The 23435-nt window shown below is 42.9% G+C and overlaps 1 protein-coding gene across 4 annotated transcripts in view; it reads right to left on the bottom strand.

Annotated features, from left to right (window-relative positions):
- slc5a6a (solute carrier family 5 member 6a) overlaps positions 1–23435 on the bottom strand; it is a 76441-nt gene that overhangs the window by 25748 nt on the left and 27258 nt on the right. For all 4 annotated transcript variants that reach the window (XM_069942374.1, XM_069942367.1, XM_069942355.1 and 1 more), the window contains 6 exons: positions 21453–21520; positions 17209–17363; positions 15237–15377; positions 13305–13434; positions 8869–8957; positions 2372–2484 (listed from right to left, as the gene is read on the bottom strand). In XM_069942374.1, coding sequence (XP_069798475.1) covers positions 2372–2484; positions 8869–8957; positions 13305–13434; positions 15237–15377; positions 17209–17363; positions 21453–21520 — 696 coding nt within the window. The remainder of the gene's footprint in view (positions 1–2371; positions 2485–8868; positions 8958–13304; positions 13435–15236; positions 15378–17208; positions 17364–21452; positions 21521–23435) is intronic.

Genomic DNA, 23435 nt, shown 5'->3' with positions numbered 1-23435 from the left:
AATCCACATTCCCGCTTGTGGACACTAGCCGTGCAGATTGGTGGTCACACTCCAAGTCAGGTTACAGGTTCTTTAAATATTTTGTAGGCCTCCTGTTCAATTTTGTCTGATGACACACCTAATCAATCCTGGGATGTTTCACTCCCAAGTACATAACATTAACATTGTTCAACACTTCAGACAAGAGCACCAATCTTTTGAAAGGCACGTTGACTTCCTTTCTCTTCAGATTCTTGCACGAGTTTCTAATCTGTACACAATGGTTCTGGTGCCTTGAAGGTTCTTAATTTCACAGGGAGATGTAGAGGCTTTACCATAGCTGCATTTCAAGTTAGAATTAATAAGATCAAAAGAATTACTTGTATATCACAAGACAGAGGACGATTTACAAGTAATTAAGCCAGATTTGACACTCAAATACTTTGTGTACAAAAATTAGGCAAACAAGGCAGGTTGGGTTTCCTTGTCTTCCGTATTGGTGGACTGAGAAAAACAATAAGCACTTCACACTGTCTTAGGTTAGCAAAACCCCAATGGGTGCTGCTCATTTCAACTCTGCCATGTCTCGTTTACCCAACATACCCGTATGTTTGTGCAATTCTGCTGAATATCACCTCATGACATTTCAAATCTTGAAAGGCATGGTCAGAGTAGATGTAGGAAAGTTGTTTTCCATGGGACAAGAGGGCACCACTCCAGGATTGAAGGATGCCCACTTAGAACAGAGAGGCAGAGGAATTTCTTCAGCCAGAGGGTGGTAAATCTGTGGAATTTGTTGCCACAAGCAGTTGTGGAAGCCAGGCAGAGGTTGATAGGTTCTTGATTGGCCATCAAAGGTTATTAGGAGAGGCCAGGGAGTGGGGTTGAGTGGGAAAATGGATCAGCTCATGATTAAATGGTGAGGCAGATTCAATGGGCCTATTTCTGCTCCTATGTTTTATGGTTTTATGATTACGGCACTTAACCTTTCCCCTTATTTCCTCTGTAATCTCCTTCAGCCAAGTGAAATCATCCAACGCCCCAGTTCTTGCCTCTTGTTCATTCATTGTTTAGTTGTTGAACCATTGGCAGCCAAGATAGCAAGCCCTGGAATTCCTTTTCCAACCTATCCTCCACTCATTATGTTTTACTCCACTTCAGATGCTTTGATCAAGGTAGATAGGGTTGGCAAGTGAGCTTTTGGCACATTGGCCCATAAATCAGAGTATTGAGTATTGGAGTGGGAATGTTAGGGTAAAATTGTGTAAGATATTGGTGAGGCTAAATTTGGAGCATTATATGCAGTTTTGGCCACCTAACTACAGGAAAGATATCAATAAGATAGAAAGAGTTCAGAGAAGATATTGCCTGGACTGAATTGAGGGTTAGGACTTTATTCCCTGGAGAGTTCAAGAACAAGAGGAGATTTGATGGAGGCATTTAAAATTATGAGGGGGGAGGCTTCATCCCACTGAGGGTAGGAAAGATACAAGCCAGAGGACATGGATGAAAGGGGAAAAGCTCAGGGGGAACTTCTTCCCACTGAGGGTAGGAAAGATACAAGCCAGAGGACATGGATGAAAGGGGAAAAGCTCAGGGGGAACTTCTTCCCACTGAGGGTAGGAAAGATACAAGCCAGAGGACACGGATGAAAGGGGAAAAGCTCAGGGGGAACTTCTTCCCACTGAGGGTAGGAAAGATACAAGCCAGAGGACATGGATGAAAGGGGAAAAGCTCAGGGGGAACTTCTTCCCACTGAGGGTAGGAAAGATACAAGCCAGAGGACATGGATGAAAGGGGAAAAGCTCAGGGGGAACTTCTTCCCACTGAGGGTAGGAAAGATACAAGCCAGAGGACATGGATGAAAGGGGAAAAGCTCAGGGGGAACTTCTTCCCACTGAGGGTAGGAAAGATACAAGCCAGAGGACATGGATGAAAGGGGAAAAGCTCAGGGGGAACTTCTTCCCACTGAGGGTAGGAAAGATACAAGCCAGAGGACATGGGTTAAGGATGAAAGGGGCAAGGTTCAGGGGGAACTTCTTCCCAGTGAGAGTGGTGGGAATGTGTAACGAGCTGCCAGCTGAAGTGGTGATTGTGGGCTCAATTTTAATTATTAAGAAGAATTTGGACATGTCCATGGATTGGAGGGGTATGGAGGACTATGGTCAGAGTGCAGGTCAGTAGGATTAGGGAGAATAATGGTAGGGCACAGACTAGAAAGGCCAATGGGCCTGTTTCTTTGTGGTTCAAGCTTCATGTTCTCTAAATATCTTCTGTCTCCAGTTAAATTTGGTCTGGAAACACACACCTCTGTAGCATCATGGGACACTTTATTCAGATGTGAGCCAAACACTCCATTTACAAGATCATTATTTTTTCCACAGGTACTTACCGAGACTCTTGGATATCAGCGTGGCTCGACTCTCAGTCATGTGTGGGTAGTGCGGTTTAACAAGATCAGCCATGGTTACAGCAGCTAGTGAATTGAATGCAGATGATATAGTGCTGAGGGAACAAAAAGCCTTTAGTGACATGGCTTCCACTTTACAGTCTCAGTGAGCAAGCATTTGCCTGAATAAAATGTGCAAAAACTAGGAAAAGCACATCTGGCAATTAACATCATTCATTTCGTCGCAAAGCATGCAACTTCAGGAGACAGAAGGCAGAGGTGGACAGGGTTACAACCACCATTCTGTCAACTTTCTACAGGAGTTCTGTCGAGAGCTTCCTGGCCAGCTCCATCACAGTGTGGAACGGTGGCTGTAGAGCATCAGATCAGAGGTCAATCCACAGTGTTAAGGAGTCCAGAGGACCCCAAATACCAGCAGTAATAGATATGCACCACAACACAGGGTTACTTAAACAAAAGTAGTTTTTAATTATAGTTGAACAAGAAAACAGAATTAAACTTTAACTTGTTACTTAACCTACCTAACCTACTTAATATTCCCTCTAATACTAAGCGGAGGTGTGTGTAATGTAAATTTAAGATTAGAAAAGTTCTTTGGATCACAGTCAGTCCAATCTCATGGGTTGCAGGCGATTCTTGTTCTGTGCACAGAAGTTAGCATTAACAAAGTTCACCAGACTTTGGTGCTTAACAGGCAAATGGTTACCACTCAGGAGGGTTCTTGCTGGTTTTCAGAGAGAAATTCCTTTTCCAGGACATCCGCAGCTGATTCCTTCTCAATCAGTCTTGCTGACAAAACTTGCCCACTTCACGGTTCTCCAGATGATCCTCTTTCTTTCAGGTCACCTTTCATACCACCACGCTTCTCCTTTGACCAGGCAGCCTTCCAAAGTTTGCCAGCTTGTCCCTCTGGAAATAATTTCTGTGTCTCTCCTCTTTGTTTCACTCCCTCCCTCTCTGAGGGCAAAACTGTTCTCTCTGCCTACAAAGATCACATGCTCTTCCATGCAAGCTGCTGTCGATATTTGTTGCCTCCTGCAAAAAGCATTCTGCAAAAGTCCTGCAAATATTCTGTGTTTTAAAATGTGTGTGTGCAAGCTGCTCAACAATTCCTCCCAAATAACCTCTAAATACTCTGTCACAGCAGGACCATAATAGTGGCAGAGAGGACCACTGGGGTCTCCCCACACCACACACCCCCTCCAACCCATTTGATTTACTGCAACAGTAAAGATGGCTTGTAAAATCAGGGAGGACCCCTACCACCTTGCATGCAGCATCTTCCAGCTACTCCCATCAGGAGAAGGATACAGAAGTATCAGAGCCAGATAACCTGAGGAATGACTTCTTTGCAAGAAGTGCAAGAACATTGGTCTCATTATTCAGGATGGAAGTGTCAAATACTAGAGCACCTAGTCCTGTATGGTACGGTTGTGCTGAGAAATGGATTAAAGGTCAAGCCATAGGACCATAAGAAGGGCAGAGAGGATCACTGGGGTCTCCCTCTCCTCCCATTGACGTGATCGACCTGGATCGTTTTCTGAAGAGGGTGCGCAAAATCATTTGAGGACCTCTTCCACCCTGCATTCAGCATCTTTCAGCTGCTCCCGTCGGGGGAAAGAGATGCAGGAGGATCAGACCCAGTGCCACCAGCTGAGGAACAGCTTCTTCCCGCAGAAAGTGAGAATGCTGAACGACCAAAGGAACTGCTCACACTGACCATCCAACTCTCATTTGTATAAAACAATTTCTATTTATTTTTATAGATATAATACTTGTCCTGCATATGTGTTACTTGTCAGTATTCAGGTTATGTCTGGTTGTGTGTCTGCGTGTTTTGCACCAAGGACTGGAGAACGCTGTTTCGTCAGATAACAATAAATTTGACGGCATAGATTTAAGGTGAGAAGGGGATTTTTCTTTTTTAAAAAGAGGAACTTTGTAAACTGAGATTGGTGGAAATCCATATGACAGCAATGTTTAAAAGAACCACTCAAACAGTCTGGGAATGCAGAAATATGGACCATGGCAGATGGGACTAGTTTAATTTGGCATTTTGGTCAGAACAGACATCATGTGCTGAAGTGCCTATACCTGTGATGTACAATTTGCCATTTCTAAGTAGAGCTGTGTACTAGCCGCAGTCTTATTGAATCTGTTCTTCACTGGCACATTGTCACGTGCTGTCCAAGGTCTGGAGGAGGGAGCATACATCAGGTACCGACTGGACAGCTCTCTCTTTGACCTTCGCCGCTTTAGTGCACAAAGTGCCCCTAACAGAGTCATTCAATAAAGTGCCCCTAACAGAGACATTCAATTTTTGCTGATAACTGTGCGCTCTTGGCACACAAAGATAGTGGTCTACAGTTAATGCTGAACACATTCTCAACACTGCTACACTCTTTGGCCTGACCATCACCCTGAACAAGACTGAAGTTCTCCATCGGTCCATGCCAAACACCAAAACCATGGAACCAAAATACACTGATTTCAGGGTCTGAGATACAGGGAAAGGTTGTGCAGACTGGAGCTTTTTTCTCTGGAGCGTAGAAGATTGAGATGGGACTTGATAGAGGTGTTTAAGATTTTAAAAGGGACTGTTGACAACACCCAGCTGACAAATGTAAACAGCTTCAAATACTTGGGGAGCAGCATCTCGAATGATGGGTCTCTGGACAAAGAAATTGACTCCAGGATCTGCAAGGCCAGCCAGGCTCTGGAGAAGCTGTGTACCAGAGTGCTCAATCAACACAACGTCAGCATCTCCACAAGCTGAAAATCTACAAAGCTGCGGACATCCCCTCACTCCTACAAGGATGAGACCTGGACTCTGTACCCACGGCACATCAAACTGGAGAAATTCCACATGCGCGCCATCCGTTGGCAAGACTGTCTCCAACCTGGATCACGCGAAGTTCACCAGCATTGAGTCTCTGATTATCAGAGCCCAGGTGTGCTGGGTGGGAGACGTTATCAGAATGGACAACCACCGTATGCCTCGCCAGTGAACTGAAGACCGGAAGGAGACCTCAAGGTCGTCCATGCAAGCGCTATAAAGACGCTGTGAAGGAAACCCTACACTACTGTGGCATCCAGCCAAGAGAACTAGAAGCTGCAGCTGCTGACAGGTCCCTTTGTTGAGCCCTGTGTGATGAAGCCTCCACCAGTTTCGAAAACAGGCGCTGCCAGAAATGGGTGGAAGGTTGTGAACAATGTCGCAGAGCAGCAGCCAGTTATTACAACGTGTCTTCTTCAAACTGAAGGACGACCAATATACTGTTCAATGCACACCGTTTCTCATCAAAAGCAAACATTTTTATAAACAGTACAAAGGAATCTACAGATCAATACCAGCTGGATATCAATGAACAGGATCAGAATAGATACACATCATGAACAAGTTAGAGGTATACTTTTTCAATCAGTTACAGCATGTTAACAGGCCCTTCCAGCCCATGAGTCCATGCTGCCCAAATCTACCGACCAATCCTGTACATCTTTGGTCTGTGGGAAGTTGGCTACCCAGAGGAAACTCACACGGACACAGAGAGAACGCAAAAACTTCTTATATACAGCGGGGGATTCGAACCCAGGTCACTGGCCCTGTAATAGCTTTGTGCTACCCGCTACACTAACCATGCTACTCAATGTGCTGTTCTGCTGTTCAGACTCTATTCTGAAATGGAAACTCTGAAAGGAAACAACAATTTAAAAGCAAGGACTGCTGAGTAAGGTACCAGTCCTAAGATCATGAAAAAATCCTTCAGAAAGCACCCCTTCGAAGAGTGAAAATCCAGACATTACAATCAAAATTCTTGCTGGTGCAGTATCACGGAGTTATTTATTCATTTGCAGGCTGGAGACACATGGGCGGATTTAAAATCCATTCCCCCCCTCCCTCCCCAACTGTTCCTGAACTGTTTGGGATGGGGAGGTGGGGGGGGGGGAGAGGAAGGGGAATGGTCCAGTATCACATTCTGGTAATGTGGGAAATTTTACTCACTGAAGGTAATTTGCTTTGAGTTTTTAAATGGCTGTTACGCAGTTTTTTTTATAAAAAATACCAAGCATTACTTATTTACTGGAATTTAAATACTTCAGCTGGCACGTGGGATTTTAACTCATCTCTCTGGATCAATGGCCAGAATTTGGTCAGCTGCACTTTCACCTCTATGCCACACTAGAACTGATATGGTTGATTCTGTTCCAAGAGCAAGTCAGAAACGCAGATCAGAGGTGATATAACCAAAGTGAATCAACGGCTTTCACAGATCACTCCATTTCAAACATTGCTCGTTTTCCAAACGACTCAACCCCTTAACAGCTTCCTTCTTATCACAAGACAGCCAGGAGAGCTGAGTCAATAACTTATTGTTTAGCTTCTTGACAGAGACAGACAGATGCAATGTAGAATACATATAGTAAAATCAAGGACATATTCTAAAAATGCCAAGGTTGATTACCAACTGCCTCTGGCATTCCGCACTCTAGGTCTCACTACATTCTTTGGCTTGGCTTCGCGGACGAAGATTTATGGAGGGGTAATGTCCACGTCAGCTGCAGGCTCGTTTGTGGCTGACAAGTCCAATGTGGGACAGGCAGACACGGTTGCAGCTGTTGCAAGGGAAAATTGGTTGGTTGGGGTTGGGTGTTGGGTTTTTCTTCCTTTGTCTTTTGTCATTGAGGTGGGCTCTGCGGTCTTCTTCAAAGGAGGTTGCTGCCCGCCGAACTGTGAGGCGCCAAGATGCACGGTTTGAGGCGATATCAGCCCACTGGCGGTGGTCAATGCGGCAGGCACCAAGAGATTTCTTTAGGCAGTCCTTGTACCTCTTCTATGGTGCACCTCTGTCTTGGTGGCCAGTGGAGAGCTCGCCATATAACATGATCTTGGGAAGGCGATGGTCCTCCATTCTGGAGACGTGACCTACCCAGCGCAGTTGGATCTTCAGCAGCGTGGATTCGATGCTGTCGGCCTCTGCCATCTCGAGTACTTCGATGAAAAACAACCAACTGAAAAACCTCACAAAGATTAGCGTATACAGAGCCGTTGTCATACCCACATTCCTGTTCGGCTCCGAATCATGGGTCCTCTACCGGCATCACCTACGGCTCCTAGAACGCTTCCACCAGCGTTGTCTCCGCTCCATCCTCAACATTCATTAGAGCGACTTCACCTCCAACATCGAAGTACTCACTACATTGCAGATTCTGGTGTTATTCCTAATAATTTTCATTCTCGTCAGAGAACAGCAGCAACTGGTGAGAGGCTACACCATGCTCTATTCTTGCTACTGCCATCAGGAAAGAGGTATGCAGTACAACTCCGATTATCCAAAATGGTTGGGACCGGGCCCATTTCGGATAAAGTTTTTTTTTGGAGAACCTGTCATTTTTTCAAAACAGCCCAGTAGCAACAGCAAATCACTTGTAACATTGTTTAAACAATAACAAACAACAAGGGAAGGCTTTTTAAGCATTAAAATAATGTTCAATTCTCACCAAAAAAAAATGCGCCGTTCACCAACACCTCCCCACCGAGGCCCTGCTCATGCCGGGAGCCCAAAGGTCCCACTCCTGTCTGGGAGCTTGAGGTCTCTGCTGCTGGTGCTGGGAGCCCGACATACCCGGTCAGTTCAGCTCTGAAAATTTTTTGGATAAATGAGGATTTTGGAGAATATGATTTTGGATAATCAAGAGTTGTACTGTGAAGAGCCATAAGACTTGTACCACGTGTTCTTGACAGTTTGTTTACATTTCTCTCTTTTGTATATGCATTCTCTTCTTGAGTTTTTGGCATTACCGATAAGTAGAAATTCTGCCTGGCCCACAGGAAAAATAATCTCAGGGTTGTATGTGATGGCATGTATGTACTTTGACAATAAATTTGAACACTGAACCTTTGGAGTTTGATCCATTTGTTAAAATGTCACGTTAACAATATCAACATACCTATGATGGAAAAACGGAAAGAGAAAATAAACAAAATATAAAAGGGCTACGCTGAACTATATGTCTGTAAATATTAATGGAATACATAACCAAATTAAAAGGAAGAAACTACCAAAATTAAATGAATAAATGTATTCCATTAGAAAAAATAACATATTGGTTAAGAAATAATATTGAAATATTCGAACAAGTATAGGAGCCTTACATTAAATACAATAGCGAAAACCTACCGGGGACTAACATTACCTAAGTTGATGGAAGGAGAAGGAAAGAAAAGAATGGACTCAGTAGAATTTCTGGTGTAATTTTGTTGAATGACAACATTGTCTGACTGGCTTAATGCAACCTAGATTGTATACCTAAAATGGATGAGAGGGGGGTGGGGGGGTGGTTTGGGAGGAAAGGGGGGGGGGAGAAAAAGTCACTGTATATGTGTGAAAAAGAAATAGTGTATATCATGGCTAATGTGATTTATGGTGTGAAAAATAAAAAAAATTTAAAAAAAAAAAAAAAAAACAATATCAACATACCTGAGTGCACCACTGAACAAACAGGCGATGAAGAGCCCGGGTAAACCAGGATAATCCTGAAGTACATCCATGACGAAATAAAGAACCATCTGAAATTCATTCAGAATTGACATCAATGAATTGACATCACCGATGTACAGTAAACCAAGCCACAGGCTTTAATGACAGAAGCAACCTTGCCCTCATTTCCCAGACTCCTTCCAGCTGCTCAAGGCCTGTTTCTGTCCACTTGAATGGCCCTCTTCCCTCGCATTATTTTGCGGCCTCCATCGATCCTACACCGGGGACATATCTGCACCTCAACCAGTTTCCCAACTTTGCCTCTCGGCACTTCCATCCCAAAAACAAAAATCATTCAGCCTGTAAATCTTTGGTGCACTCGTGCAGGACCTCCTGAAGCAAAAGGACAGAAGCCTATAAATCTCTGGTGCACTCGTGCAGGACCTCCTGAAGCAAAAGGACAGAATCCTGTCACCTTTACTCTGTTGAACTGATCTCACTGTATTGATTTATTCTGCTGCACTTGTATTTGATGAGCTGAATAGCACTCAAAACAAACCTTTTAACTGTACCTTGGTAAATGTAAACTTGAGTCAGTAGCTCACCATTTTCTTTAAGCTTCTTAACCAAGAGAGATTGTATACAATAAAAATTAAGGATGAAAACCCTATCTACGAGTTGGAAAATAAAAAGTAACCTGCTGAAGAAACCCGGTGGATCATCCCACATCTGTTAGGATTTTGGTGGGGTAGAAAGAAATGATTAACCAGTGTTTCAGGCTGTAACCCCCTTTATCGAGACTGATCAAAGGGAGACAGGCAGTAATAAGAAGGTGAGCCAGGAAGGGGTAGAGTTTGGCGTAGAGCTGGGAGAGAAGCAGGCGATTGCCAGGAGCCAGAAATAAAAAGACACAAGTGGGGCAGGATGGCCCAGAGAGGTGAAGGTGGAGACAGCTGGTGGAAGGCAGTAAGAAGGGTCAAAGGTGACAGTGGTGCATTTTGTTCCAGATTCCACAATCTGTAATCTCAAGTTTCATCTTCTAGCATGCTCAAATCCTTCCTCTCGAGGGCTTTGGTCAAACCATTAGATGCACTAATGTCATTTTATTCTCACATTCCCAACAGACATGGGAGGAAATCCAAACATGGAAAGAAAACCCATGCAGTCACAACGCATCCTACCAGGATGCCTCACTGCACGGTACAGTAACCACTTCACCCAACCCCACAAGAAATTGAAGTGCCGTGAATTCAGCTCAGACCATCACACAAGCCCCCACTCCACAAATCAACATTTCCCACTGCTTTGGAAAAGCAACCAACGTATTCAAAAACTCTTCCCATACCATCAGTTCTGGTCACCTCATTACAGGAAGGATGGGGAAGCTGTGGAGAGAGAGCAGAGGAGATTGACCAGGATGTTGCCTGGATGGGAAAACAAGTCTTATGAGGCAAGGTTAGCCGAAGCTGGGACTTTTCTCTTTGGAGCGAAGGATGAGAGGCGACTTAAGGGGTCTACAAAATTCTGAGAAACATCGATAAGGAGGACAGTAGGCGCCTTTTTCTCAGCGTGGGAATAGCAAAGCATCAGAGGACGTGTGTACAAAGTGAAGGGAAGAAAGTTTAGGGTATACATCAGGGGCAAGCTTTTTAAAAAGAAAAGAGTTGTGGATGCCTGGATGGTGGTGGGAGGCTGAAACATGGAAGGCATTTAAGAGATTTTTAGACAGGCACGTGGATGAAAGAAAATAGAGGCTTACGAGGAAGGAAGGGTTTAGTTTTTTTTGTAGGAATAGACAGGTTGGCACTACACCAAGGGCTGAAGAGCTTCTACTGAGTTGTACTGACTACACACTCCTTTTTCCTCCTCTTGATGGGAAATCACACACTGCCACATTCAAGGACAGTTTGTAATCCTGACTCCTCGGTGAATCTGCCATGAAAAGAATAATGTTGCCCAAACTCTGTTCTAACTTTCCTCCAACTCTGCACTCTATAATTTACACTTGTGCTTGGCTAACTTGATGCAAAACAAACTTTATACACCGTAGCTTGGTACATGTAACATTAAACCATGTGCAAACTTTGCATGGATGGTCAGGATCTAACCAGATCGTTGGACTTGACCTTTTGCACCACCTCACTGCTGCAGGACTGAATTAGCAGCAGGGCAGACTTTGATGAAAGGCTCAAACCCGAAACGTCGGTTCTGTATCTTTGCCTTTGCTACATAAAGGACTCTGTTTGACCTGCTGAACTTCTCTAGCATTTTGTGTTTCTACTAAGAAATAAATATGATTTGTCCAATAAAACTTTCTTCTGCTATTTCCAGCTAACATCTTTCTTAAGGGAACATTTGGGACCAACTATGGCCCTGCCTGTGTGTAGTGAGGTTCTAATTTGAAAGGGGAATATGCACAAGTTCATCTCTACAATGTACAGCATTTCTTTTTCCAAAGTGAGGGTCCAAAGCTGGGTTTACACAAGTCAAGGAAAAGATGGGAGATGGACTTGGACACAACAATCCATGAGCAGTGCTGGTCACATCTGTGTCTGGACAGCATGTCAATAGTTATTATTGCCAGGTACAGGTTGGTGCAATACAATTTCCTGCATCAACTGTACCTCACACCTCAAAAATTACATAAATCTAAATCAGAAATCTCGGAAACGTGCTTTAGGTGTGGAGATTGGAACCTTTAGCCATTCAACCTGGCTATGTACAAAGGTGAGATCCTTCTGGGAGGACCTGGGGACGTCCTGAAAAAAATTACAAAGGTGGATTTTCCTCTTGATCCGGGATTATACCTTCTGAGAAACATTATGGACATGGGTTTTAAACTGACCAAGTACCACATTCAGTTTGTGAAGATCGCCTTGGCAGTCATGCAGAAGTCCGACTCCCAACTAAATATTACACAATGGAATACAGGAATGCAGAGTTGTATTCCCCTGAAGAAAATCATGTACAATTTAAGGATTGGTTGGGGTATGGCAGCAGATATAGTTACACCCCTTCTAAATAGGTAGAAATCTGTACTAATAGTGGAATGATTAAGATAAATGAAGTGGCGCAGACGACCTGCTCATTTTGTGTCTTTTTCATATTACTTTATGTTACTTTGGGTTTGTATTTGGTTCCTTTAAGGGTCGGTCACTCTATAGATTTTTGGTTCTTTGTTTCTTTAATTTACATAATCTTTTCCTTGTGATTGAGGAATACAGAAGAGCAGAAAGATTTAGGAGTAACGGCACATCGTTCCCTGAAGGTAGAAACTCACGTGAATAGGGTGGTGAAGAAGGCTTTTAGTATGCTGGCCTTTATCAATCATTGCATGGAATATAGGAGTTGGGAGGTGATGTTGAGATTGTATAAGACGTTGGTGCGGCCTAATTTGGAGTTCTGTGTGCAGTTCTGGTCGCCTAATTATAGGAAGGATATAAACAGAGTGGAGAGAGTACAGAGAAGGTTTTCCAGAATGTTACCTGGGTTTAAGCCTCTAGAGTATAGGGAGAGATTGGACAGATTAGGTCTTTATTCTTTGGAGCGTAGAAGGTTGAGAGGGGATTTTATAGAAGTATTTAAGATTATGAAAGGGATAGACAGAGTGGATGTGGATAGGAGGAAAGATTAAAACAAGAGGACATGAGTTAAGAATTAAGGGGCAGAGGTTTAGAGGTAACATGAGGGGGAACTTCTTGACTCAGAGAGTGGTAGCCGTGTGGAATGAGCTTCCGGGAGAAATAGTGGCGGCGGAGTCAATTGTATTATTTAAGAAAAGGTTGGACAGGTATATGGATGAGAAGAAGATGGAGGGTTATGGGCATTGTGCAGGGAGGTGGGACTAGAGAGGGGTGTTTGGTTCGGTGCGGACTAGAAGGGCCTAATGGCCTGTTTCCGTGCTGTAAATTGTTATGATATTAGGGTATGGGAGGGAAGGGAGAGGGGGAAAAAAGGTCTCTGAATGTAATCTATCATTGTTGAGAAAGGTTGTACTGTTGCTTTGCATTTGCGGAAGTCTTGTAACATCAACAATAAAATATTTTTAAAAAAAGAACAGTTTATTTCCAACAATGGCTATCAAGCTCTTGAACCTCCCTGTGCTCCCCTAATCAGAAACTACTCCGGGACCACCAAAAGATCTGTCTGCTCTATTGAAAAAGAGGACATATTTACTACTGCAACTGAACATTTATTTGTCCTTTTCTATTTATTATCTTTTTTCCTCTCTCATGGCTCATTATGTAACATCGTTACTGTTTTATGCATCGGTGCAGCTGTAAGAATTACACTGCGTCTGGCCATTGTATTTGCATATAAACTATCATCAGACAAGTGGTGAGATGTGCCAAGGTCATGAGCCCGTTCTAGAGGTGCAAGATATTTTACCTTTCCTTCACAGGCTTTGAATTTTAAACAGAAGGTGGCTGAGATACCTGATCGGAAGCCTTGACATAACCCTGATGAAGGGGGCTGTTTTCTCCATATCGAGCATACATGACAAGGCCCATCAAGCATCCCAAGGCCAGGACTATCTGTTGGCATGGAAACACTGCATAGCATGATCTACAGAGACAGAAGGGAGAAACAAACAAAAGGCAGCGAGTGTTATAGGCAGAAAAAAAAAATCCGGCTCATTCCCAACTCGGTTACATCATTTTTGCCCCACAAAAAACACAAGATAAATCCCAAGTGAAAGGCAAGGGAAATAATCGTGACAGCTAGAGGCAGAATCAATGAGAAGATCCCCGAGTTCCATGAAATCAAAGGATTCTTCAGCGTACGTAAGCACCAATCAAGTGTTACCTCTCTGTGATGAGGACTGCGGAGGTCAAGTCTTCCTCTCACATTTAATTTCTCATTTAGAGATACAGCAAGACAACAGGCCCTGTCGGCCTACAGGCCCACTCCACTACAATAATGTAACCAATTCACCTACTCAGTCTTTATAACATGGGAGTAAACCACACAGACATGGGGAGAACATACAAACTCCTTACAGACAGTGCCAGATTCGAACCCCGGTCACTGGCGCTGTACTTGTGTTGTGCTATTGCATTCACCGTGCTGCCCTTCTCCTCAGAAGCACTTTGCACAAGGCAAACTCCAACAAACAATGCAGTAACTAACTTGGTTATTTGCTTTATGCAGAGGTAAACATGGCCCAGGACTCCAGTGCCCTTCTTCAGAATCACACTGATCTTTATGGAGCTTCCATTCAATGCATCACACCAAATGACAACTTCTCCCACAGCACGGCATACCCTCAGCAATAGCATGGGGGACATCAGTCTGGATGATAGAGACTTCAATTAAATGTAGATTATGTGGCAGGATTGGTGGGAATCGCAAAGCAGAACCAACAGAAGAAATTCCAGGAGAACACTGCAGACTACAGCACTCTAACATCATTAGTGTGGCCCCAACACCACATTGTAACTGTTAAAGATCAAATTATGGACGAGACTTATTCTCTCATTTTTTTTCTGTTCAGCTGTGAGGAGGAGTGTTCATTTTAAACGGTAGAGGAAGAAACTACTGGTATATCCTAAATTCAATTTTAAAAAAAAATTTAGACAAACAGCCATTTCAACCCCAAGCCTGTGCCGCCCAATTAACCTACAACCCCTGGTATGTTTCGAATGGTGGGAGGAAACCGGAGCACCCAGGGAAAACCCACGCAGACACAGGGAGAATGTATAAACTCCTTACAGCCAGCAAAGGATTCGAACCCGGGTTCCGATCGCTGGCACTATAATCGGGTTGCACTAACTGCTACGCCAACCCATGCCACCCTTTAGGTCAAGTAAGATGGCAAAAGTTTAGTTGAGGCTATTAAGGGGTGACAATTGAATGCTCAAGGGACCAGGCGGGGGTGGGGGGTGTGGTTGGAAATCTGGAACTCACCCAAAAAGACATCAAGACTTGGAAAGGTAGATGAGGGATGGGCTGAAAGATGAAAATTTTAAAATTGACAATTTCAAGAGTACTGTGGGTTTCAGAACTGAACCTGGTAAATAAGGAGTTACCAGTAATTACAGATCAGAACATATTAAAGGTTCACATTGTTTAGGGGACAGAGGTTGGGACTGCAATAAGACAGCAACAAAAAAAAAAAATCAATGATTCTGTAGTGCAAATATGCTTTGATTCAGTGTTTTGAACAGAATAAAAAAGCAAAAATGGCTTTGTGGTCACGACAGCCGAAGTTGGCTTGATCTCTGCAGTTATATCAGGGGATCCCAACGTTCGTGCTCAGTGTCCTGCCCCAGTGTGGGACAACATGCCAGGTGCCTTTGGCATGGACACGTTGGGTGGAAGGGCCTGTTTCCGTGCTGCAAAGCAGAATGACAAACACTACCACTCACAATATCGCTTGCTTCTCCGATCGCGAGCTGAGGTATCGCTGAACCTGAGCCTGGTTCACCCCATACAGAGCCAGCATGATGAACACACCACCAAAGGACAATGTCCAGAAGGTGTGGCGCTCAAAGGGGTCAGGATTGAAGCTGCAGAGGGATAAGAGAACAATTATTTCAGAGAGGAACAACACAGAGCAAATCACTCTGCCCACCATGGGTTTGATGCACATCAGGTAAAATCTACGGTCAAAAGATTTATGTTGGAATTTTTGTACAAAATGGGTTAGCATTGCTCTCCAGAAGCAAAATACTGCAAGTTTTCAAACTTTTTTTTTTAATGGTCATTAAAATGTAACATACATGATATACTTCGACTTTTTTCTGCTGTAAGGCAAAGACTCTCCATGGGCCCCGCGCACCTAACAACAGGAGAAAGAGAAACAGAAGAGAATCCCTTCAGAGACGCCGAGTGTCCGTGGATTCACGTCCAGCCCTCCTGGCAGCATCTGCAGCTGCATGAACCCTCAGCAACCCACGCTTCCGATCCAAATCTCCGATACGATCTGGAAGCATTCAGCACCCGAGACCCGTCAGGAGCCCTTCTTGCTCTCAGCACCCACGAGCCACTGTCCAGCAGCCGCAGCCCGTGAGAGTTCTTCGACCGCGAGCCACCAACAGCCCGCAGCCTATGTGGGTCCTTCAATTCTCAAGCCCTTGCTGATCCACTGCCTTGGTCACCTTCCCTGTGGGGCTGTCTCCCTTGTTTCTCCACGAGGGAGGTTCTCCCCACTTCTGGCGCTAATACATCTGCTCTGCCAAAGGTTGCAACCCCTTGCGTAATGTTGCCCAGCACAGGTGCTGCCATCTTGGGCATAGATCCCATGGTTCCAGGTTTTAAAAAAAAACTGTCTGATCCTTTAACAGGACTTTTAAAGCCTGTGCGGAGCATTTAGTATTAGGAGTGGGCGGTAGGATCCTGCAGAGCAGGTGTGTCTCAGCTCCTCGCTCTCCCGGGTCTGTACCAGTGGTAGCACTGCCAATAACAGCAGCTCCACCATCTTTTTTTTTATATAATTGGCGATGGCGATAACACTCAACAAGTCTTACATCACAGGTAGAGGGAATGTTTTTGTCCCATTAGTGTCAGATGTGTGGCTCAGATGATATTTTCAAGAGTTCTGCTTTACCAACTCTTCATTACTCCATTATTGGTACCTTAGCTTGGCTCTTCTGTGGGAGAAAGAGAGACAGCATTCTTCCCATTCTGCTGCTCTTCCCAAGATCCCCACAACAGTTTCTCCTACAAATTCACCCAATGTTTTCACTGTATTTTGAGGAAGTACATTCCTGATCACAACCTTCCACAACAACAGCCCTCCACTGATGCTTGTCTGAAGATTTGTAATGACCCAAAATCTGCTCTCCAGTGAAATCACTCACAATACTTTTTTGTTAAGAAAACAAAGGAAGTTTGGCATGTCCCTCTTGTCCATCAACAACTTCTAGAGAGACATATTTGCTGGATGCATTACAACATGTTTTGGAAGCTGATCTGCTCAAGGTTGGAAGAAGCTACAGAATACAGTTCAGACATAACATAAATGTCCTTTCCCTCCATGGACTCCATCTCCCACTGGCTAGGGGAAGACAGCCGACATACTGAAGGACCCATCGCACCCCGGACATCTGCTCTCTGTACGATGAGGGAGAAACGTCAAGCGTGTGAAGCTATGCACCTGCAGGAAATTTCATTCCTACAGCCGTCAGGCTCCTGAATGCACCCCACAATAATGCAACCATGCTGCCCCTGGTTAATCTTGGTTTTCCTAACTTAACTAACCTCTGTAAATTGTGCTCTTCACACAGCAGTATGTCAGAGATAACCCGTTAATTTGCTCACAGAAGAACCTTTCTTACTCTATTAGATGGCATGCAACAAATAAACAAAAAAAATTTGCAAAAGATATTCCACACTTACTCGATTCCCGCGATCTTGTTGCCCTTTATGGCGGATTGCCACACCTCTCCCATGCCTCCCGCCTGCTTTGCTCCGATGATGATGACAGCCAGCTGCCCAGAAAACATCACTAGTGTCTGAAAGACGTCTGTCCAGATTACAGCTTTCAGTCCCCCCTGGGAGTGACAGAAAGGAAGAGATGGGGGGAGAGAGAAAAAGAAAGGGGGAAGTCAAGGCCAGGTTAAACTTTGGCATTAGCTTGACCCAAAATTTCATTCTCCGTTCTGGATCCAAAGTTCTTAGGTTGCACTCTATATTCCCATGTACGTGACCCAGTGACTCACTGAGAAAGGCATCACAGAAGCTGGCTTTTAAGATATTAAGGAGGTTCTGTCTTTCTCCACAGAAAGATGTAAAAGATACAGCAACACCACTGAAAGTACAGTACAGCACAAGATCAGGCTCTTCAAGGCAACAGCATCTGCACGGAATATGATTAAACCAAACTTTTTCCGCCTGCAGATGATCTGTACTGCTCCGTTCCCTTGAGTGGGGTAGCGCAATTAGCACTTGGGTGGAATGGTTAGTGTAGCGCTTAGTGCAGACACTAGTACATCGGCAGCGACCCAGGTTTGATGCCAGCACAGTATGTACGAAGTCTGTACCTTCTCCCCATGCCCACGTGGGTTTCCAAAGATGCACGGGGCTAGTTGGTTAATTGGTTACATGGATGCACTTGGGCTGCATGGGCTCATGGGCCAGAAGAAACGGACACCATGCTGCATCTCCAAATGAAATTTAATATTTAAAAAAATATATATTAATGTGCCTAGCCAGAAGCTTCTTAAACGGTACTGTCATGTCTGCTTCAATCGCTCACCCTGGCAAGCCATTCCAGGTACACAGCCAGAGTCAAAGAACTGCACCAATGTGCAGAAAATCTCCAGATTTTCTTTATTTTAAAATATTTTATTTAATATTCCATACATGTAGTAAATATACTTATTATAATACAAATATTTAAAAAAATTGATACATACATTATGATTTTCACCCCACCCCAAAATCCCTCCCTCCCATCCAACCTCCTCACCAAAGCAAAAAAACCAACAATATACAAATTGATAAAAGTAAAAAAAAATTACAGGTATAAAAAGGGTAACGAGAAAAGAGAAAGTAAAAAATAATCTTTGGATTGTAGAGAGAGATGTCGTGAAGTTCATCAGTTCTAACGTAAACACAGAGCTAGAGGAATAAAAAGGATATCACTACAAATTCAGTCCCATTATTTGAGTGTACGGGCAGCAGATTTGTAAAAACAGAGTATTTATTTCCAAAATTATACATAATTTTTCCCAAAGGAATACAACTTTGAATCCCAGCGTGCCGCCTTGACATAGTTAAATGTGTATCCGATTTCCAAGTAATTGCAATACATTTTTTTTGCTGTCGCTAATGCTAATTTAACAACTTTCAAATGATAAATTGATCATTTCAATTTAGGATTTGTGTATTCAATATTTCCTAGTAAAAATACATCAGGATTTAATGGAACTTATTCCAAAAAATTACCTACGATCATCAAAAAGGTCTCACATTGGGACAAGATCCCAAGGAAAGATCCAACATCTTCATTACATCTAAAACACTGATCTGACAAATCTGATTTCAGTCTATTCAGTTTCTATGGTGTATGATATAAATGATGTAAAAAATTGTATTGAACTCATCTATATGTTACATTAATAATATTAGTCATACAATCCCTACATAAATCTTCCCACATTTGTTTGTCTATTGTAATAGTCAAATCTGTTTACCATCTCTGCCTCGATCTATAGAATCCAAATTTAGGAGTTTCTGCTTCTAATAATGAGTATATCAAAGAAATAAAATTTTAACAATCCCTCTCCTCATAAGAAGTTCTGCTTCAGTACAGCTAGACAGAAATTGTTGGTCCCAATTTATCTCTCAAATATGCTCTTAACTGAAAGAAACAAAAAAAAGGAATTACGTTGTATAGCATATTTGTTTCTCAATTGCTCAAATGACATTAATTGACCTCTGTCATAACAGTCTTCCACATTAACAATCCCTCTACGATACCATATTTAAAAACTGATCATCCTTCAAAAGACCAAGAGGATTAATCAATGGCATTTTAGCTGATATAGGCCCTCCTCCGATATCCTGATTTATTTTATTCCAAACATTAAGTAAATGTTTCAATAATGGGATCTTCTTATCAGAAATCAACAGTTTTGATTCCCATTTATATACAATTTCCTCTGCTTTGTTTTCTCTTATTTTATTCAATTCTATATTAATCCATGGGCTTCTATTTTCAAAAAAAGAAGCCAGGAACCTCACCTATGCTGCTCGATAATAATTCTTAAAATTGGGAACCTGTAATCCTCAAAATTCATATTTCCATGTCAACTTTTCTATAGAGACTCTCACCATTTTACCTTTCCAAAGAAATTTCCTTATTTGTTTATTTAAATCTTGAAAATATTTTTGGGGTAACATCTGAAAAAGATATTGTATCCTTGGAAATATGCTGATCCTTATACAATTCACCCTTCCAACTAAAGTCATGGGTCTATTTATCCATTAAAAAAAAATCTCTCATGTGGCGGTACGCCATTAGGCAGGCAAACCGGCCCCGCTTGTCACGCACGCGGCGGGGCAGCCGGCCAAAATGGCGCCACCGGGGGTTTCCTCCCGAACTCAGCACCGGACTCAGAAGCCTGCGCTTGGGGACCCAAGTGACGCCCCGGTAAAGTCGGAGCCCTCCAGTGCGGTTCTCAGCCAGGTCCAGGCTGGGAGTACAAGACCAGCCCGACAGCCTGCAATAAATCAGTTTTTGCTCACTGAACTCAACCCTTCTGGTTGTGCGATCCTTCAGTTAGCAAGTGTAGCCACCGCTACACTCAATCTTTTTAAAGATAAATAATTCAATTAATATAAATTGTTCAAATTACTATCCATGCATATTCCGAAATATGTTATACTTTCTTTTGACCTTTTAAACGGAGTGTTCCTTTGATACTGAATACAGTTACCTGCTGTCAAAGGCATAATTTCACTTTTATTTTGTATCTCGAAACTTTTCCATATTCTTCCAGTTGAGCATACAACTCAAATATATTAAAACATCATCTGCAAATAAACTAATTTTATGTTCCTCCTGACCCACCGTAAAACCCTTAATTTGTAAATCAGAGCGAATCAACTGTGCAAGTGGTTCTATGGCTAAAACAAATAAAGCTGGTGACAAAGGACAGCCTTGTCTACTTGATCTTTCTAACTTAAATAGCATAGACACTTGCCCATTTGTTACTACTTTAGCTTTAGGACTGTTATCCAATTTTAAAAATTTAATCCTAATCCAAACTTTACTAATACCTTAAATAAAAAGTTCCACTCTAATCTATCAAATGTATTTCATCTCCAGATTTTCTTCTTTCCCTTCACTGAATCATATTTAGTAGAAAGAGATCCCTTGGCCCCATTTGGCTCATGATGACCAAAGTGGCCTACCCAACACTAGTCCCACCTGCCTATGTTTGGCCCACATCTCACTAAACCTCTCCCATTCATGTATCACCCTATACTGGAGAACAAAATCCCCAAAGAGTGTTGGGATCATGGACCAACTGAAAAATCCAAAATGATACCAATTAAAGTTTTTCTCTGGTAGACTAAATAGAGTTTAGGGTACAGATCAGCATGAGATGATAGAAGAGGTAGAAGGGTTGAATAGCCACATGCTCACATCATTGCTAGAAGCTCTAGTGAAGTTAGATGTGGAATTTTATGGTACACTTGCATCTGCTGTTTCTCCAGTACTTCTGTACATCTTCCCGCTTCTTTCAGAGAGCTACCCTCCATCCTGTCACCTCAGCAGTATTATTTTCTCTTTTACCCTCCCCCAACCTCTATCTATTTTGTTAGCCTGTGCTCCCTTCCTCACTCCTTCCCCCCCCCCTCCTTTTTATTCAGGTACACCTGTCTTTTATTCATATGTTGATGAAACGTGGTCCCCCTTTACTTTCAATAGATGCACCGTGACCTGTTGACACTCTCCGGTACTTATGTGCGATGCATTCAACCCACCATCTGCAGATTTTCTTGTTTAACTATGTGCACTTATGTCTAACGCGCTCACCATTTTGCAACATAGACTGAACTACACATCATGTTACCGATTTCAGAAAGCAGCATTTGAAAAGCCAAGGCATTCTGGTGCACTGATTACTTACCACTGCAGTATAGAGTGTACAGACCAAACCCATGGTTAGTACTGCTCCCCACAAGTCAAAACCAGTAACTGCAAACACAAACGAATACACATCTTTATTGCTTGAACAGCAAAGATCAAACCCACATTAGCAATGATCCATCCTAAGAAAAAGGTACAATAACTTCAATGAGATGACATCCCATTGGCCCAAAGGTTAATCTACAAAGTTTTTCCCCACATTTTCTCCCCCAACCCTCCTCATTTATTTTACTTTTGGGGCAAGATTAAACTTTTGTTCAACGTTAAATCACTTAAAATTGACGACTGTTGCAGAGCTGATGTAATGATTTACAGACAGTGTGGAGCCCGATTCTATTGAGATCCTACACTCTGGATGCAGGTTTTATTTCTTTTGGATTCCCTTTATTCCAAAATGAAGCAACCAGTCTTGGATTAGTTCTTGCTTCGTGACCTATGCTCTATTCAATATAATTTTCCCAGCATCTTCTAATCATGTATGGGGCAAGGAACAAAGAGGCCTTGATTTCAATGCTTCAACATAATCCTTGAAGGACAGCTACTCCCAGTTAATAAGCTATGAACACTGCCAAGAGTCACAAAGCAAGATAATTAAATGCTATATTTAACCATCTTTATACATGAATTAAATCATTAAATCAATCGTAAACTCATTTCTTTTGCTACAACCACAGTCAGAGACACCGAACGGTACATAGCCCTTTCTGTTCCTACTCCACATGCCCAAATCTTTTGGATTTTGCTACAATTAATCCCCATTTTTCCCTCATACTGTATGTCTAACCTTGAATTAATCTTATTTTCTACCCTACAAATTAATTTTACAGGATTCTGTTAAAAAGAAAATCCTGGCACTGTTTATTCCAGTGCCTGTTAGAAGCGATTTAACATTGGAATGTCAGGCATACAGCACAGAAAAGGCCCTTCAACCCAAATCATCCATACTGATCAAGTTGATATCCAAGGCCAGTCTTATTACCAGCATTTTCCCTATGTCTTTTTAAACCCTTTGCATCCATGTATCTGCCCGAATACCTTTTGAACATCATAATTATACTTTGCCCTCTGGGTACTCCTTCTACATATGGACTACCCTGTGACAAAGTTGCCCCTCAGGACCCTCAAATCTTTCCCTTTAAACCTAGAATGATCTGCCCTGATAGAAAGCCGGAGCGTTCACTTTTCAACCACGCCCTTCATGATTTTATAAACGTTTAAAGTCATCCCTTTCCCTCCTACATTCCAAGAAATAGAGACCCAGCCTATCTAACCTCTCCACGGAACTCAAGCCCTCCAGTCCCACTGAGATCCTGGTTCGTCTCCTCTGCACTCCTCCCAACTCATTGACACCCTTCCTCTTGCTGGGCAACCAGTAGTTGGACAAAACATTGCAGCGCTCATTAAATATCTACAGTACTTACTGTAGCTGGATGCACTGCAGCTTGGAACTGCTCTGCCCAAGACAGCAAGAAACTGCACTAAGTTGTAAACTCAGATCAGGTCATCAGGCAAACCAAATCCCCGCCATCAATTCCATCCTTACCTCCCGCTATATTGGGAAAGTTAGTAACATATTAAAGAAACAATCCCATACCAGTTAATCTCTTCTTTTAGGTAGAAGATATGTGCTTGAAAACACAAATCTTTGGATTCAAGTCAAGTTTATTGTCATCTGATTGTATGTACAACCCAATGAAACAGCATTCTCTGGTCCTTGGTACAAAACAGCATTCTCTGGTCCTTGGTACAAAACAGCATTCTCTGGTCCTTGGTACAAAACAGCATTCTCTGGTCCTTGGTACAAAACAGCATTCTCTGGTCCTTGGTACAAAACAGCATTCTCTGGTCCTTGGTACAAAACAGCATTCTCTGGTCCTTGGTACAAAACAGCATTCTCTGGTCCTTGGTACAAAACAGCATTCTCTGGTCCTTGGTACAAAACAGCATTCTCTGGTCCTTGGTA

This window comes from Narcine bancroftii, chromosome 1, assembly GCF_036971445.1.
Source record: "Narcine bancroftii isolate sNarBan1 chromosome 1, sNarBan1.hap1, whole genome shotgun sequence".
Classification (NCBI taxonomy): domain Eukaryota; kingdom Metazoa; phylum Chordata; class Chondrichthyes; order Torpediniformes; family Narcinidae; genus Narcine; species Narcine bancroftii.
The sequence above is the reverse complement of the archived record's forward strand: the minus strand, read 5'-3'. Positions and strand labels throughout refer to the sequence as shown.